Source organism: Boleophthalmus pectinirostris, unplaced genomic scaffold (genome assembly GCF_026225935.1).
Source record: "Boleophthalmus pectinirostris isolate CB_2022bp ecotype Guang Dong unplaced genomic scaffold, ASM2622593v1 HiC_scaffold_9, whole genome shotgun sequence".
Lineage (NCBI taxonomy): Eukaryota > Metazoa > Chordata > Actinopteri > Gobiiformes > Gobiidae > Boleophthalmus > Boleophthalmus pectinirostris.
Genome location: NW_026571541.1, coordinates 16,830,164 through 16,846,253, shown reverse-complemented (window position 1 = coordinate 16,846,253; position 16,090 = coordinate 16,830,164). Strand labels below are relative to the sequence as shown.

At 38.8% G+C, this 16,090-nt stretch overlaps 1 protein-coding gene across 1 annotated transcript in view; it reads right to left on the bottom strand.

Annotated features, from left to right (window-relative positions):
* schip1 (schwannomin interacting protein 1) overlaps positions 1–16,090 on the bottom strand; it is a 170,125-nt gene that overhangs the window by 113,296 nt on the left and 40,739 nt on the right. Inside the window, exons 6-8 of the mRNA XM_020928709.2 lie at positions 8,096–8,160; positions 7,830–7,898; positions 7,622–7,757 (exon numbers count right to left, since the gene is read on the bottom strand). Coding sequence (XP_020784368.2) covers positions 7,622–7,757; positions 7,830–7,898; positions 8,096–8,160 — 270 coding nt within the window. The remainder of the gene's footprint in view (positions 1–7,621; positions 7,758–7,829; positions 7,899–8,095; positions 8,161–16,090) is intronic.

Here is a 16,090-nt window from a genome sequence, read left to right as displayed (position 1 = left end):
TGATGAGGTTCAGACTGCATCCAATCAAATTTGATTACACATAAAAGTACATTAAATATGGCAGCGGTCATTCCATCTGGAAGGTTTCATAACGATATGGCAGTGCCTTAATTAGGTTGTGCATATATACTTGGTTTTCTCTCAGAGAAAGATAAAATATAACGTTATAGTGACAATACTTTTGAATGAATGCTAAATTTAGAAATTAATATCTTAAAATCTCTATTAGGTTAACATAAGGAGAGATGAAAATTTTATATAAAAAAATATGACAACAGTTCCAAGCTCTTTTAAAGGTCCTTTATGTTAAAATGTTGTTACCTAATCAAAAACATACCTGGAGTTGTGTTTTATTTCATTCACACATATTATTAGTCTGTCTACATCTCCAGAGCTCAAAATACCGTTGCCCCTTGTGAAGATATGAAGCAGAAGTTTTCATGTTAACAGCTTCCTTTTACCTTTGGTTCAGTAAAGCTGGGCATTTCCAGAGCTGAAATTCTCCAAATGATTCTAGTGAAGGTGTATGGAATTAAAAACAAAGTGGAGCACTTCCTCTGTCACCATATGACATCACAAGGTTGAACAGCGTGTTTTCTGTCTGTGAGAAGAACTCAGCCTAAATTAGCTGGATTTTTGTATAAAACATGTGAATGAAACAAAACACAAATCAGGTATGTTTGTGATAAGGAAATGCCATTATAATATAATAGATAAGAAAATAGGGTAATATGGGCCCCCATTAACTGATGAAATTAAAATAAAACTCAACTACTCATTGCTTAAGAATAATAGTTTTTCAGTATGGCATACTTAAAATCAAATCTTTATCATTTCTATTGTCTGGTGGTGGTTTAAAGCAGGTCCTACTCTCTGAATCTGCTGATGTGTAAGTACATGCACACTGCAGGAGTACGCACTGCACTATTTATGAGACATCTTGTAGTTAACACAGTTTGCAGCAGGATGAGGTAGGGCAGGGAGGTAGGGACTTCAGTATAAAACCATGCTCATTCAAATGCAACTTTTAAGTTTTTGTTGTTGTTTTAAATATATAAAATATATGAATGATACACTGTATGTGTGATAATGTACAGACTCAGTACTAGTTATTTCTACATAGGATGCGTGCTAAAGACCCCAGCAGATTCAGCTCTCTAGTCTGACGTAATCCTCCAACACTTTAATATTTAATTGAAGTGCTGTGAAATTAAAAGGCACAAGGAGGAGAGGTAGATGGAGAGAAGAAAAAGACTCAGGAGGTGCAGTGTACTAGACAAACCACTACAATCAAATACATCACTTTGTTAATTACAAATAGATTGATAATGAATTACTTTAAGAGCAGAAGAGGCCCTCGACTAAAATGATCAGAGATTGAAGTAGGCTTGGCTTCCTCTTTTAATAACACCAAAGTCCCCTTAGCATTAAGGTACTTAAAATGTTAATAAAATAATAATACCAATAATACCATAATGTGTATTACTGTACTGTGTGTAAAAAGTAGCTGTCCTTACAAAAGCAAAACAGCGCCCCCGTCTGATTACTCATAGGTAGTGCAAAGAAAAGATGACGTCACATATAGAAAGAGCTGGACCCTTTTAAAAGGTTTTCTGAGGTAACAATTAAGGCAGCGTACTGACACTTCAATGCTATGGAATATAATTTTGCAATATACTTTTGGAGGACATTCTAGGACCTTTGCATAAATTGCTTGCCTTAAAAATAGGGCATGGACTTCAATGACTTTTGCATAAATTACACATTTTTAAGTTTAAGGCAAGATGGCACACTTCTGTTATCAGTCTATACTGTTTCAGAGTTTAAGCATGTTTAAAAGCATGAAGGATTTTGCATTCTCTTGCATAGATATAGATTATATCTATATCTAATACATTCTCTCTCTGTCTATATATATATATATAGATAGAGAGAATATATATAAAATTTTGCAATATGTGTTATATATATATATTTATATCATACATAATAGTTAGGGGGCCCACCAAAGGACATATGACATGGCTGGTCCCAAGTGTGAACGGGCCCATGTAGGACCTGACAGGTGCTGGCAGTTGATTAGCACCGAGTCAGAGCCCACTGCCCCAACACACATCACCAGACAAAGCCCCTCATTCATACATAATTATGATAGTCACCGATGTCCTTCACATGTCCGCAGGCTGCTCCATGCACAGATATAGAGAAAGGCATTTAAGTTAAGGTAGAAACCATATAATTAGCAATTTGAGACATTTTAATTACTTTCTAATGAGAGGTGGTGAGTTTTGTGGGTTTTGGATCGCGTTGGCTCACATAGGAAAAGGTGACAGGGCGCAGAGGCTAATGATTCTGTCAATCAATACGCTGGCTGCTCTGTCATTGCGGTCCTCCTCCATCTTGCCAAAGCTGTCAGTCTGAATGGCCTATCTTATACGCAGGAGAGAACAAGAACTTTCAAACTCAATACTGTTATGAAGGATACAGGCAAACACCCAACAATATAGTATTTTATTTTTATAGTGACACTTTCTGGAGTCACTGTTCAGATTTGGACCACTGGTTAAACTCAGCCACAGAACATGCCTCTGAATTACTCTAAATGAGGGGTCTGTAGTTTTTTTTAGCATACAAAAAGTAACCATCAATTCATAAAATAATCAATTTGCATCTAACAAGACTTAATGAATAAAGACTTAAGACTCACGATCATCCATAAAGCTTCACTAAACCAATTCAAGGAAATCCCTAATCGCCCGCCCAAGGTTTTTACATTTTCTGGACGTATTACTGTAACAGGATTGTAAGACGTATCCAGCTACACCCATCCTCGTCGTGAATAGATTGGTGGGGTTAGCATTAATCTGCAAAGCCTTATGTTGCATTTGCATAATTACCATAAATCATTGCAGGGATATTTTGGTCCACGGTAGAGACTGGAAATGCCTCTTTAAAAATGTCTGGGGCAGCACAGCAAAGCAAGCTGAGCAAAGTTAAAGTTTGCCGTTGTAATGATTGGATACTCTCAGTTTTAGTCAATAAAAACACATTTAGGTGCAATTAGGCCTAGAAGCAAGACCAGTTACAGGAAACAAATGCAATGTGTTTTCCAGAACATTTATGATATTGACATCATGCTGAGGGTGTTCTACGTGTATCTCTATTAGCGGAATATTCTGCGGTTACCATGTTGACACAATGCCCACATTAGCAAACACAGACAAAAAAAAATGTAGATCATCTGAAAACTCGCAGGCTACTGAATTTAACTGTGTGAGACACTTGTTTAACAGCACAAATCAGCTCACTTGTTATACTTGTCCTAACCAGGTCAGCTCTTTCTGGTCAGATTGTGTAGAAATAAAGCTCAGATGACGTCTAAGTAACAGACCTCCTAACAGTAGTGCTGTCAGTGATCTTAGCCAAGGAACGTTAATGACATCAACTGCAAAGTATCAAAACAAGTACACCAGTAAATCAAAATATAATATTTGGCAAACTTGGTTACAGCCACATCACCACAGTTTCTTCTTTGCGGAACACAGAGCACTTTGATTCATTTGATCATTTACCTCACCAGCAATGCCTGGTATAAAAATTTATAATCTCTTGTTATTCAAATTACCAACTGAAGTAAGGTGATCAGTCTGTGTATTTACATTCACGAACAAAAAAAAGTCTACTAATCTCTAAATAAAACGCAGCCTAGATTTGAATTAGATTAAAAATGCCAGCTCCGTGACAGTTGGTGCCGGATTACAAAGATATAATGGAATTCGAGGGAGAACATTCTGTGCATCCTTCTGGTTATAATCAGTTACAGTGGGAAAGCCTTGATCAAGTTGAATTTGTACTGCATTTAGTGGGTTACTTAAGGACAACCCTGTTAACAGAGAGATTTACAAGCAATTAAAATGACATTATCACAAAAGAAAGTAGTATTTTATCATGTCCTGTTTTCATGTTTACTGGGGTACTTAAAATACACTTACTTTCTAACCTCCTTTATCTTCTGGGCCACATTCTTACCACTACCGCAGCTGCATGACCTGATAAAGTCAAGTCGATGGTACATGGCTGGAAACAAAATGAGCTTTAACTGTGCCAAGTGGAGAGGGTGGGTGAGCAGAGCAGAAAATGGGTGTGAAATATTGCAGTCATTGATGAAGTTATTATGGAGGAGACACCTGACAGCTGGCAGACAGAAGACTGGCCAGGCTCACCGGGTCTCACAGCACCTATGAGCACCAGATGGTCAGACCTGATCTGTCCATTTCACTTACCAAAACATTAGCACTGTGGATACTTAGACTTAATCAGATATGCCAGCCTAATAAAAATGTACAAAAATTATTAGATGTAATTGATAGTTACAAGGTGACTCAAGAAACTGTACTTTTAGAGTAAAATTGTGAAGGCTGCCTTAGGTTAGCTCAGTTTAAATCGCATATGTGAGAAGATATAGATATATAGATATAGATATAGCTATATCTAATTCTATAATATATCTAATTATTTAAATTATGTATTATTATTATTTATGTATTATTATTTTTTTTGCTTGAAAAGACTGTAATAGCCCATTTTTTACTATCACTTGATTATATATAAAAAAAAAGAATTATGAAGATATTGAGTATGTTAAACAATAACAATATTGACATGTAACTCACTGAATAGACTACTACAGCACAACACCTCCCTCTGGTGGTCTTTCTCCATCACTACCACAGAAAACAACCCAAATCAGCACCACTTTCATGGACAGCTCCTGAAAACAACCACAACGGCATCTACAAGACTATGCAAATGAAAGTCATAATTTCATATCAGAATTTACTATTAAAACACTATTTACTATTAAACAGAGCAAAATTAAAACCCATCCTTAGTGTAATATATGTTGGTTTTTATTGTGTGTCTCCAGGTTATTTATTGGCAATCTGTCAAGAAAACACAGCATTTGAGCAGCCCCTGAACAGTATGGATTGATGTCTGGTTATAAAAACATCTATCATGTGGACAGAGTGAAATTGAAGCTTCAGTCTTGTGTGTGCATGTGTGTGTGCATGTGTGTGTGTGTGTGTGCATGTGTGTGTGCATGTGTGTGTGCATGTGTGTGTGCATGTGTGTGTGCATGTGTGTGTGCATGTGTATGTGCATGTGTATGTGCATGCATGTTTGTGTGTATGTATGTGGGTGGTCGCAGGGGCAGGAGACCTGATCTGCTGCAGTATTATGAAACAATAAAATAGAGATGGCTGATTCAGTCTGACATAAACGCAGGAGTTTTCCTCCTAATGAAATCCATGTGATTTCAGTCATGCTGTCATTTCTCACAGACAATAAGAACATAGTGCCTATATCAGTCTATAAGTACCAAAATTACTTAAAGGGCAAGGTCCCTTTAAAAAGATATGTTATAATACTGAAATTCACCATTTCTGTTTAGCTGTTTAGCAGGGATACCATTAAAAACAATCAGGTGCTTTAACTTGTTTTTCAAATTTATAATTCTCTTAGTCCGTAAACTGAGAGACAATAATAATTTAAACATGTTTCATTATATATACATTGTGCAGCCATAGAATATAGATCCTGTCAAGCAGAACTTGCTGTGTGACAATCCATCCATAGATTTGTGTATGGCGAGTGTCATGACTGATGCTACAGGTGCAAAGGTTACCAATTCAATCACTTTAGAGCCGGTTACCATGTCAGATTCATTCTCAAAAATATGGCTCACTCCCCTCATGTGTAAACAGAGCACCCATGGACAAAATATACATCGCATTGGTTGACAGAAATAAAAGTGATCGAAATTCAAACAGGGTGAAGCTGTCAGGTTCAATAAATGCACCACTTTACACCAGAAGAAATAACAGCTAATATGACAGAAAGACAAAAAAGAAGGAGAGACTTAAGATAATAGAGAAGATATCACATGCGCCGCCACGATCAATCACCGAAAACAAAAAGGTCAAAAAGTGATTGGAGAGGAGCGGCTGGCTGGAGAGAATCTACAGTATCAGCAATTCAAGCCACAAACCAACATCTGTTTTTCATCCTTCCCTTGCTCACTCCTCTCACTCTCTCCTCCATCTCCCTTGACCTTAAGGTCTTGAGTACACATACACTCATACACACACACGCATACACAAACACACACACACTTTACTCAGCTCTCAGTAATGATGATCTGCCACTGTCAGCAGGACTGAGGCACTGAGCTAAGCATTTCCTGGTCATCCCCAAGGATCTTCTTCAACACCAACCATGACACAACCTGGTTTACTGTTATACTACTATGGCCCTATATATCAAAATAGGACAGGCTGACGACTTTATACACATCCAGGACAAATCTCCTCTTGTGTTCCTAGCTCTTGTCATGTCTGAGTAGTGGTCTGTATTGTACACCCTATTTTGAGGTCATGTGCAACTGGGAGGGCATCTGGCATAAAAATCAACTTACTACGCTTCCAGTTAGAAAGTCTGAAAGATGAACACATCCCCCCGTCACCTGAGGATTGGGTCTGCTCATCAGCGCTAATCACAAATTTCTGTCCAGCTAGCTCAATTTTTTATTATTATTATTTTTTAATCAAAGCCTCTTTTTTAAACATATTTGATAACTGATGCTTTTTAATAATTCTTGTTTATGTTCCCATTTTGTTGAGGCCGCTGAAAAACTGTGATCAGAAGGCTCCATTATATTCAAACACAAAATACAAACTAGATTGAGAAAAGTACTATAACTTTTATGTTTCTTGTTCCCTTAAATGGCCCTGAACAGGAATCTTATTTGATATTCTCACTATATCCTTTGTGCTTATCACTCATCTGACCTTTGAATCTGCAAGAATCCAAATCAAACAGTCTCTTTTGGAGTTAAAAGCATTTCTTTGTAAAACCTGAAAGGTACTATCAGAGCTGTCTCCCAGATTTAACCTGCCTGTTGACTCTGGTCTCACAGATTAGTAGAAAAGTGTACACACTCTTGCTATTCATCCAGCAAGCAGAAGACAACGTCAGAGCTGAATTATAATGACCGGAACAGAAAATCCCTGGGCTTTACTGTGGTCTGGTTAAATGAAGGGAGAGGGTGCAGAATAAGAATGGCTGATTTCAATTCTCAGTGTGAGTGGTGATAGATGTGTGGGAGAGAGAGAATCCGCCAAGCCAAATCCTCCTGTATTTACTCTGTGTTACAAGAAAAGAGGAGGGATTTGAAGCTGCATATGGAGAAAAGGCCCTGGGTCATGCTGCCCTCTTCTGGACAGGAAAAGAAGTGTCTGTGTAGTACTTTCCAAACTTTTTCAAACTTCAGCCTCAGAATATGCAATTATTACACTGTGAATAAACACTAAGGAGAACAAAAGCAAATCCAACGAGTGGTATGCATTACTCACAAACAACAAATGTGACTAGCACTATTCAAATGTATGTAACCAGTAAGGGTATATCTACAACTTTTTTTCCCATAAATTTCGAATTCATCCCATATACTGCGAATATAATTACCTCCAGATCTTGTCAGCGCAAATAGTAATTGTGTGATGATTGCATATTTTAAGCAAAATACAATGGGAAAACAGCTGAAAAGCGAAACATGACTTACTGGGGTGCTGCCATCTGACAGGGTTGTCATGCTGATGGACATGCTCATCTTGTCAGAGGAGGAGAGGGATGGAGGAGAGGGGCTTCTCTTCTCCACTTCCTGTCTCTGGAGGAAGTCACGCCAGGCCCTCTGAATACTACACAAATATACAATACAAACAATCAAGCACCAAACATAGGATAAACATCTGTGCTATGAAAATACTCACATCAACACCTTGGTCTCAACAGGCTGTAGATTCATATTGACATTGTCCAGGTCCCCAGTCAGGTGACCACTGCATCAATGAAGGAAAGATGGAGAGAAGGGTCATTTAAAGGACACATATGCTCACCAATGCACAGAAGCAATCAGTGCAGGCTATCAGTAATTAAACAGCCTGGCCCCATCTACAGGGGATTGGCTTATTTCAGCACACAAGGCCAGGTGCTGTGAGCGTGTCTGTGTTCGGGGCATTATGGGTAGAAAACACACCTCTGCCGCTGGAAATGGCCACTGTCCACCTGCTCCAAACCACTCTGGAGAGTCTTCAGCTGCTCCTAGGGAAGACAGAGAAAATGTAGAGGGTAAGTGCATAATGCCAATCAATGAATAAATTTGACATTGTTCGCACATTTATCGAGCAATGCATTTTGTTGGATTTGGACTTGCTCTATTGAGTTTCCAATGTTGACCAAGCAAATAATCTCTTCTCAAGTGTTCATAATTTTGGAATTTCTCTGTACCCTTTTATGAGGAAAACATAAAAAAGAGAAAATATTCCAAATGTAATCAATGTCATACAACAAAAGGCAAACCAAGGCAAAATGAAAAGGAGCAAAGTGCAGAGTTAAAAATGACATTTAATAAAGCACAACATCTTCCAGTGTTCAATGCATACAATTACCTATATCAGCATAATGTCATTGTGAGGGAGTGAATACTGATAAATAAGTGCAAAGCTGTTGAAATCATTGTGATGGTGGTGTATCTGAATATGTGTTGTCTGTTGTGTACTAGTATGAGTGCGTGCTGATCACAGTGATTGAGAGTGCTGAGCTCAGGGCTCCACAGCCACTGGCAGATTATTGGCATGAGCCGTGTTCCCCTGAAGTTAGCAAAGTAAACCTCGGTGCAAACTCCAGTCTGTTCTGCTGCAACAGCATTTTTCAGGTGTTAGGGAGTCAAAAGAGGAAGGGAAACCAAAGGAGTCAGCCAAGATACAAAATAAAACCAAAATTCACCAACCACAGAGCACCTATTAAACACTGCTATCATACAGACTACTCTGCTCAGTTCACCTTTATTGTCAGATTCAAAGTAAAATATATTGAAGTTAGAGGTGGGATGACCACAATAGGTAAAATCCACCAGTGAAGGTAGTCCTGACGAAGCTGTGCTCAAGATGTGGAGTTGGGTCCCTGAATGCTGTATGGCAGTAGCTCACTGCTCTTGATGGGTTACACCAGTGGCACTGGTTGAAGGATGGGTCAAATGCAGAGAATACATTTCCCCAACAAGAGATAAAGAAGTATATTTTGCCTTATGTTAGTTTTAATTTAAAATAGAAAAAGAGTTTAAAAAACTTTGCTCAGACATAAAAACAGGGATATTCAGTGAAGACTTAATCCTAACTCTTCACACTCCTAAACTGTTGTGGTAGTTCTCTTCGTACCGGCTGCTCACTTCCCTCCATGTTTAATAGTGCTGCATAATGAGGACAGGCCTTCCTCTACATAATTGAGCAGACTAATTCAATTACAAGGGAGCAACAAAGTTTAAGTGGAGCAGTTCTTCCTGACGAGCACACAGGGTCACATCAGGCCACAGACTCCTTCACTGGTTTTATTGGATCTTTTATAAGGCACCATTTTGCATGTGCGCTGATATGTGAATAGGATTTACTGTATATTCTCCCTATTAAAACACCAACAACTGTACAACATATGGAGCCACTTATATAGTAGCAAGAATTATAGGGGCTTTGATAGTTATTGCTTTTTATCTACACACCACTGCATGTATGCTTTAATGTTGCTAATAAATGCAGCAGTAAGCTGCAAAAGGTTTTAAGGATGTGAACAAAATGCATAGAATTTTAAATCAAATAAATGAAATGATCAAATTCAGGATTAAATCCTTAATTCAGCCTGAAAGCTCTATATACCATTTTCTACTTCAGGTGCGGAAAGCTACTGTAGCCGCAACTGCCCTGGACCAACTGAAAAAAACATGGTGTCCAATCTGTGACCACCTAGCCGGTTTCACTTCGTGGAAACTGTCTGACCTCGCAGCATTAAGATTTGTTTGCTCGACGGTAGACAGGTACTTGTTTTATTTAACCCACCTCTGTTATTTGGTTGTGACGTATGTAATGCGCTGGAATGCCCAGTGGTGTCCAAGTAATTGCCGGCACAACAGCAAACAAAGCAGAGAGTGAAAATCGTTAATCTTGGGAACTGACCGCTTTGTTTACTGTTGTGCTGTACCACAAAACAGACCCAGACAGGTGCTTGAGTTTGACGTCATGCTTTCACAGCTCTTTGCTGATTGGCTGGTGCAGGGTCTAGAACTTCTGCAAACCGTCTACTGTATTCTGATTCCTGACCTAGTCGCTGGAGAGAAATGAAATTGAGCAGAGGCACTATGTGACGCCAGCCTGGCTAGTGACCACCAGCAATTCTCACAAAATTTCACACAAAGGCAAGGTGAATGAAGAGTCGATTTTTGAGACAACACACTGCCGAGTGCGCCACTGCCATAATAGGTCTTCTTTAAGCATGTATACTTTATTAAAGGTCCTATATTATGCAAAATTAACTGTTCTGAGCTTCAAGTCATGTTGTTACCACCTCAAAAAAACATAAGCAGAGTTGTGTTTTGATTCATTCACATATGGTTGAGTAACTCTTTATTATTACTCTGTTTACATCTCCAAAGCTCAAAATGCTCTGTTACACCTTGTGATGTCAGGTAGTGGTAGTTTTCAAATTAACAGCCATCTTTTATCTTTTGTTCACTAGAGATAGCAATTCTGGGGCTGAAATCATCAAATTGATCTTAGTGAAAGTGAATGGAGTTTAAAAACACAGTGGAGCACTTCCTGTATTACCACATGACATCACAAGGTGGAACAGCGTGTTTTCTGTTTAGGAGAAGAACTAAACAAGCTTGGATTGTGTGTTAAACATGTATGAATGAAACAAAACATTATTGTAGGTATGGTCTGTGATGAGGAAACAACATACTGTAGATCAGAAAAAAGTGTAATATGGGCCCTTTAACCAAAAAGGCGTAACAAATACTAACACATGCCTACACCAATACAAAGATAACAAATATTATAAGGACCATTCATAACATTCACACTTACTGCAATTTAATACTTTCACCACTGCAAATGTACTGTATGCTCTGGTGCTACTAAAAAATACAACAGCAGCATATTAATGTGGCTTATATGCATGAATCACTCTTAATAAATGCTTTTCACATTCAAAATATCTATGTGGTTTGGCTTTTAGCCCAGTCCCACGGAGGCTGGCAATGTTTTCCTCATTACAACTCCTCCCTAAAGGAACAAGCGGCTCATTAGGAAGAATCAGGGCCTTTGACGAGTGATCAATGGTGCCTCTAAAGAAGTGTTTTTCTTTACTTTGTGTCTTCAACTTCTTTTGATTTCCATGTTAAAAATGGCAACCAGCACACTATGTCTACAAAGTCTGGGTCTGGATTCACCCTGCATCTGCCAAATGTTATATTAGCTAAGCATCAACTGTTTTCATTTCCTACACAAACTGATTTGGCCATTGGAATCTCAGCATACAGCTCCTCTGGGTAACGTTTGAAGAAATGTGAAGTGGAAGTAGACAGATAACTCATCCTCAAATTGCCTCTTGAGAGACAAATAAAGTCAAACTTAACAGAACAGATCCGTCGTTCAATCAGTCACTAGCATATACACACTCTGCTGCAGACATTTTAACTTAGTTTGTAGAAGTTATAAAAGTCACTATGGTGCAGAGAGAAGATTTGTGTTGTCAAAGAGATTAAAGAAGGGAGTGAGTGTGCGCTGGTATATAGCAAAGAAGAAAAGATTCAGTGTCTAAGACTATGTGAATCAGAGTGTTTTGGGGTATTAAACTCAATATAGGAAGGCTGAGTGCCATTTGCAATCCAAGTTTACTGTTCACCCAAAGTTAGCAGTTCAGGCTGTTCCCCATCTTGTGTCCTTGTGCAAGACACTTTATCAACTTGTCTAATCGGTGTGTAAGAATAAAATTAGAGCCTGCATCACAATATGGAGTTTATCAAGATCCGTGCACTTAGTATGGCCCTAAATCAAGCCATTAAATAAACGTATAACAAATAAAATGAACATGAGAAACCATAACTCCACTCTGATTCTATGTCAGTAATAAAATTATTACTGATCTCATTTACTTAGGCATTATTATTTGACTTATTTCAGTTGTATTGATTTCAATTAACAGACCGTACATGTGTTTAAAACAAATTACCCAAGCTTTTAATCAGTTAAACATTATTTACCACTGAACAAACCGTTGACATCAGCAGGACATTCACAAGCATAATGGGAGATATTGATCCCACTGCAGTACACATTTTACTGTTAAAGTATATGTACTAAAAAAACCTTAAACACTGCACAAGGCATTTGTGATCGACTGTGAACTCTATGTCATCATTCAAAATGAGGAAAGACATTATCTGAAGTCTTGAGTAAAATCACCCAAATTTGACCCAATAAAAACTAGATGTATACATAATTTAGTGGCAGAGTGGACAGGAAATCTATAGTCATTTTGGGCTATGGCAGTACCAAGCAGGTCTGTATTGATTGTATAAGAACAGGTGTTGAATTTATAGCAAAGCCAAAAGAGAAGAGAAGACAGTTGAATGATACCAGACACACAGGACCAGTGTGTTCCTAACCCTGCTTTTATTCCCTGAAAAAATATACCCAGAAACTACTTAAAACAAGACAGATTGAATTTGGCCCAAGTGAGGAATTATATGAGCAGTTTCAACTGAGCATCTTAAAATGGCCAGAAGCACTGCGGGCCTTGGAAGAAATACAACAAGCTCCTGGACACAATAACTGTCTGTATACAAAGTCCATATACTCTGTGTTATTGCTGTTGTAAATGGGTTACTGAAGGCAAAGACATTAGATACAGAAATGATTATAGACTAACTGTAACAATAAAAGAAAATCATATATAGTCATGAGAATAATGCTTTCGCCATATTTAAAATGGTAAACAAAAATTGTACTGAATCTGACCATTATATTGTTTGCTTGCTCCTAATGCAATGCAACTAACAAGACCTTACCTCTTAAGTAAAGGTAAACAGGTCAAAGTTCAAGGGGGGCATTCAAATAACATTAGCCATGTCAGGTCAGTACAGTAATGCGTGGAGTGCCTTCAGGCTGCAGCTGTAGATCACCTGCTTATAGCACCAAGCCCTGTCTCTACACACTGGATATTGATATGCTGAACATGAGCTGCACATTAAAAAACGCCTCCTGCCCTTTATTTTCACTCTAACAGCACTTCAGGGTCCTGATATCATCTCAGCGTTTTATTCGCCTTATTGTTTTTATATTGTTTTTGCAGCATTATTGATGTTTGCCATGTCCTGTATGTGGGGCCTATATGGTTCTGTCGTGTTGATGGAATGTTTTAGATGCCAACGTGCATTCAATTTGCCACCAAAACTGGAAAAGAAATTCAGGCATCTTGATGCAATTTGGAGCTTTTAGTGTTAGCCCAGCAAACATTTGTGGATATTGTTTTGCTGTACAATATGTGTACACTATGTAACCACAAGTCCTTGTATGCAGTTAGTCCTCAACAGATACAAAAGGCAAACCATGAGGACTGATTCAGATAAGACACTTGGAGTAAAGTCTATAGTGATTCCAAAACAATGATTTGTTCAACCCACAAGAAACTTAAATTTGACCATTAAAATGTTATTTACAATTCTATTGGTACTGAATTTGCTAGCAATTGAGTAGCTTTTTTGGTCAAAACAAAGAAAAAAGTTAAGAACTAGTTAAGAATTTTTGTGTTTGGTGCCCCAGGAAATGAAAGGACTGTATACTGTGCTGTCAGTTCTAAAATGCATCTTATCACTAACTATAGAAAAACAGATCTGAGTTAGAGCTAAGGATGTAGAAGTCTTTAGACCTCAAAACAAACACTTTCTCAAGTCATCAAGTGAGCTGAAGACCAAACTGGACAGGAGTGAAGTGAGCCGCTGTGAAATTGACTTACATGGTCCAGCTCGCAGCTACAATGGACAGGGGACACATTAAGGTGGTGCATTTTGCGCTAGACCAAAAGTGATATGGCTTAAAGTGGTCAGGGGAGATAAAGTATGGCTCCTGAGGTGGCTGTGGGGAAGAGGAGAGAGGGAGAGAAGGAGGGAAGATGAAAAGAACAGGGCTCTGGGCTCTGAAGAAATTAAACTGGACCAATGCCAGCCAGCTACAAAGCCCCGGACTGAGAGCAATGGCCTGCCTTCATCCTGCTGTACATGTGCTGTAAATCTGCCACTGCACCTCTGGACTCTGCCACACACATGCAACTCTCACATGGTCTAAATGAAGACTATACAGAGAATAAACTAGTTTCACCAGCGCTGCTCTACTTTACTTTCTTAACTAACTGCACATCTTCCAGAATGTTTAAGTTCCTGTCTGATACTTTCCTGAAGCTGAATCCAGCCCACCACTTTGTATCGTCTGCCTCTACTGCTCACGGGCTGGACAGCTGTGTTTGTTTTGCAGATCAATTAACTCAAGTGCATAGCTTCTAAAGAATAGCAAATACATCCAGTAATATGAGTGGAAGACTAATGAAAAATATACATTTTACATCCCAAATTTGGTATATAATATCCCAGTATCCCATAAGCCACATTCATGTATGTATCTACAATCGGGATCTGACAAGACAACAGGAGTAGAGATAGACCGATATATCGATATTTGCACTTTGCACTCTGCCTTAAATCTCCAGCAGGGACCGATATTGTGTTTGACCCGACCAGCTGCCTAAACATGCATGAAAAATACATGCTTTAAGTTTTGAAGTTTTGAAGAATGGTTGCAGATAAATCTGTCCTGAATTCAAATTAGATAATTTGGGGAAAATGACCAAAATTGGTTCCACATATTGGCCAAAAAATATTGGCAAAAGTCATAGGCCATTGATTCCTCTGGATTCTAAATGATCCGCAACATATCGCTCAATCTATAAACAGGAGGACCAAATTGTGGACAAGCAATTTTGAAATATACAATGTATAAAAGCATTTTAGGCACCTTAGCAATCTTAGCACACAGATGCACAAATAAATGTTATGGCTATCCTTGGAACTTTAAATGATCATATCTACTTTCTTTCTAAGATGTATTATGCATTGTTTTCCTAGACCATTTGTGCTTCAGGTTTTTGTTCAGTATTGCCTTGAGAGCAGACAATTCCCTTCCAAAATTTGCCATGACAGAAGCCCATAATGACAGTGTCCTTACAGTCTCAACACCATCATACCATCTGCTATATTACATACTGTACCCCTTCCCTTTCGCACACAGAGCCGAGCAGGCAGTCACTATCAGTCAGCCATTCCCCGGAGTGCTTTGGCCAGCCAGCCGTCGCCATCGCTGCCATCCGCCCTGGCTTCCTCATTGCTCTGCTCTGCCACAGGGACACACGACCTGCCACAGTACTGAGTGCGTGCATGTGAGTGTGTGTGTATGGGCAGCGCGAGATAGCACAAGCTTCTGTTATCTAGTTTGTCCTGGCCAGACTCTCCCTCCACCTGGCTGCACGAGATCTGGGCATATTTGTGCAATGGGCTCCAGTGTCCAGACGGGTGCAGTGCCGCCCCTGAATGTCCCTGAAATCTACACCCACTGCTTTTTGTCTATGGCTCATATTGGCAATCCGCTCTTGGGCTGGCTAATCACCAACAGTGTCACCAGTATAACAGGGAGCAGGTACAGGGCCAAGGAATAAGTAGTGCAAAGAGTATGCCTATAGATCACATAGATACAAAAGGTATTGAGGTACAGCATTAACACTGTGATGCAATTGATGATTTAAGGGCCCATATTATGGTATTTCTTATCTGTTATCATGTTGTTTCCTCAATGCAAACATACTAAGAGTTGTGTTTTGTTTCATTTACACATGTTTAACACAAAAACCCTGCATCCTTAGACTTAGTATTTCTCTCAAACAGAAAACACTCTGTTCCACATTGTGATGTCATGTGGTAATACAGGAAGTGCTCCACTGTATTTTTAAACTCCATACATCTTCACTAGAATTATTCCAGGGCTAGAATTGCCAGGCTCCAATGAACTGCGTCAAATGTACCTGTTAAGTTGAAAATTACTGAGTCATGACATCACGAGGTGGACTCAAACATGTGTGAATGAAACAAAACACT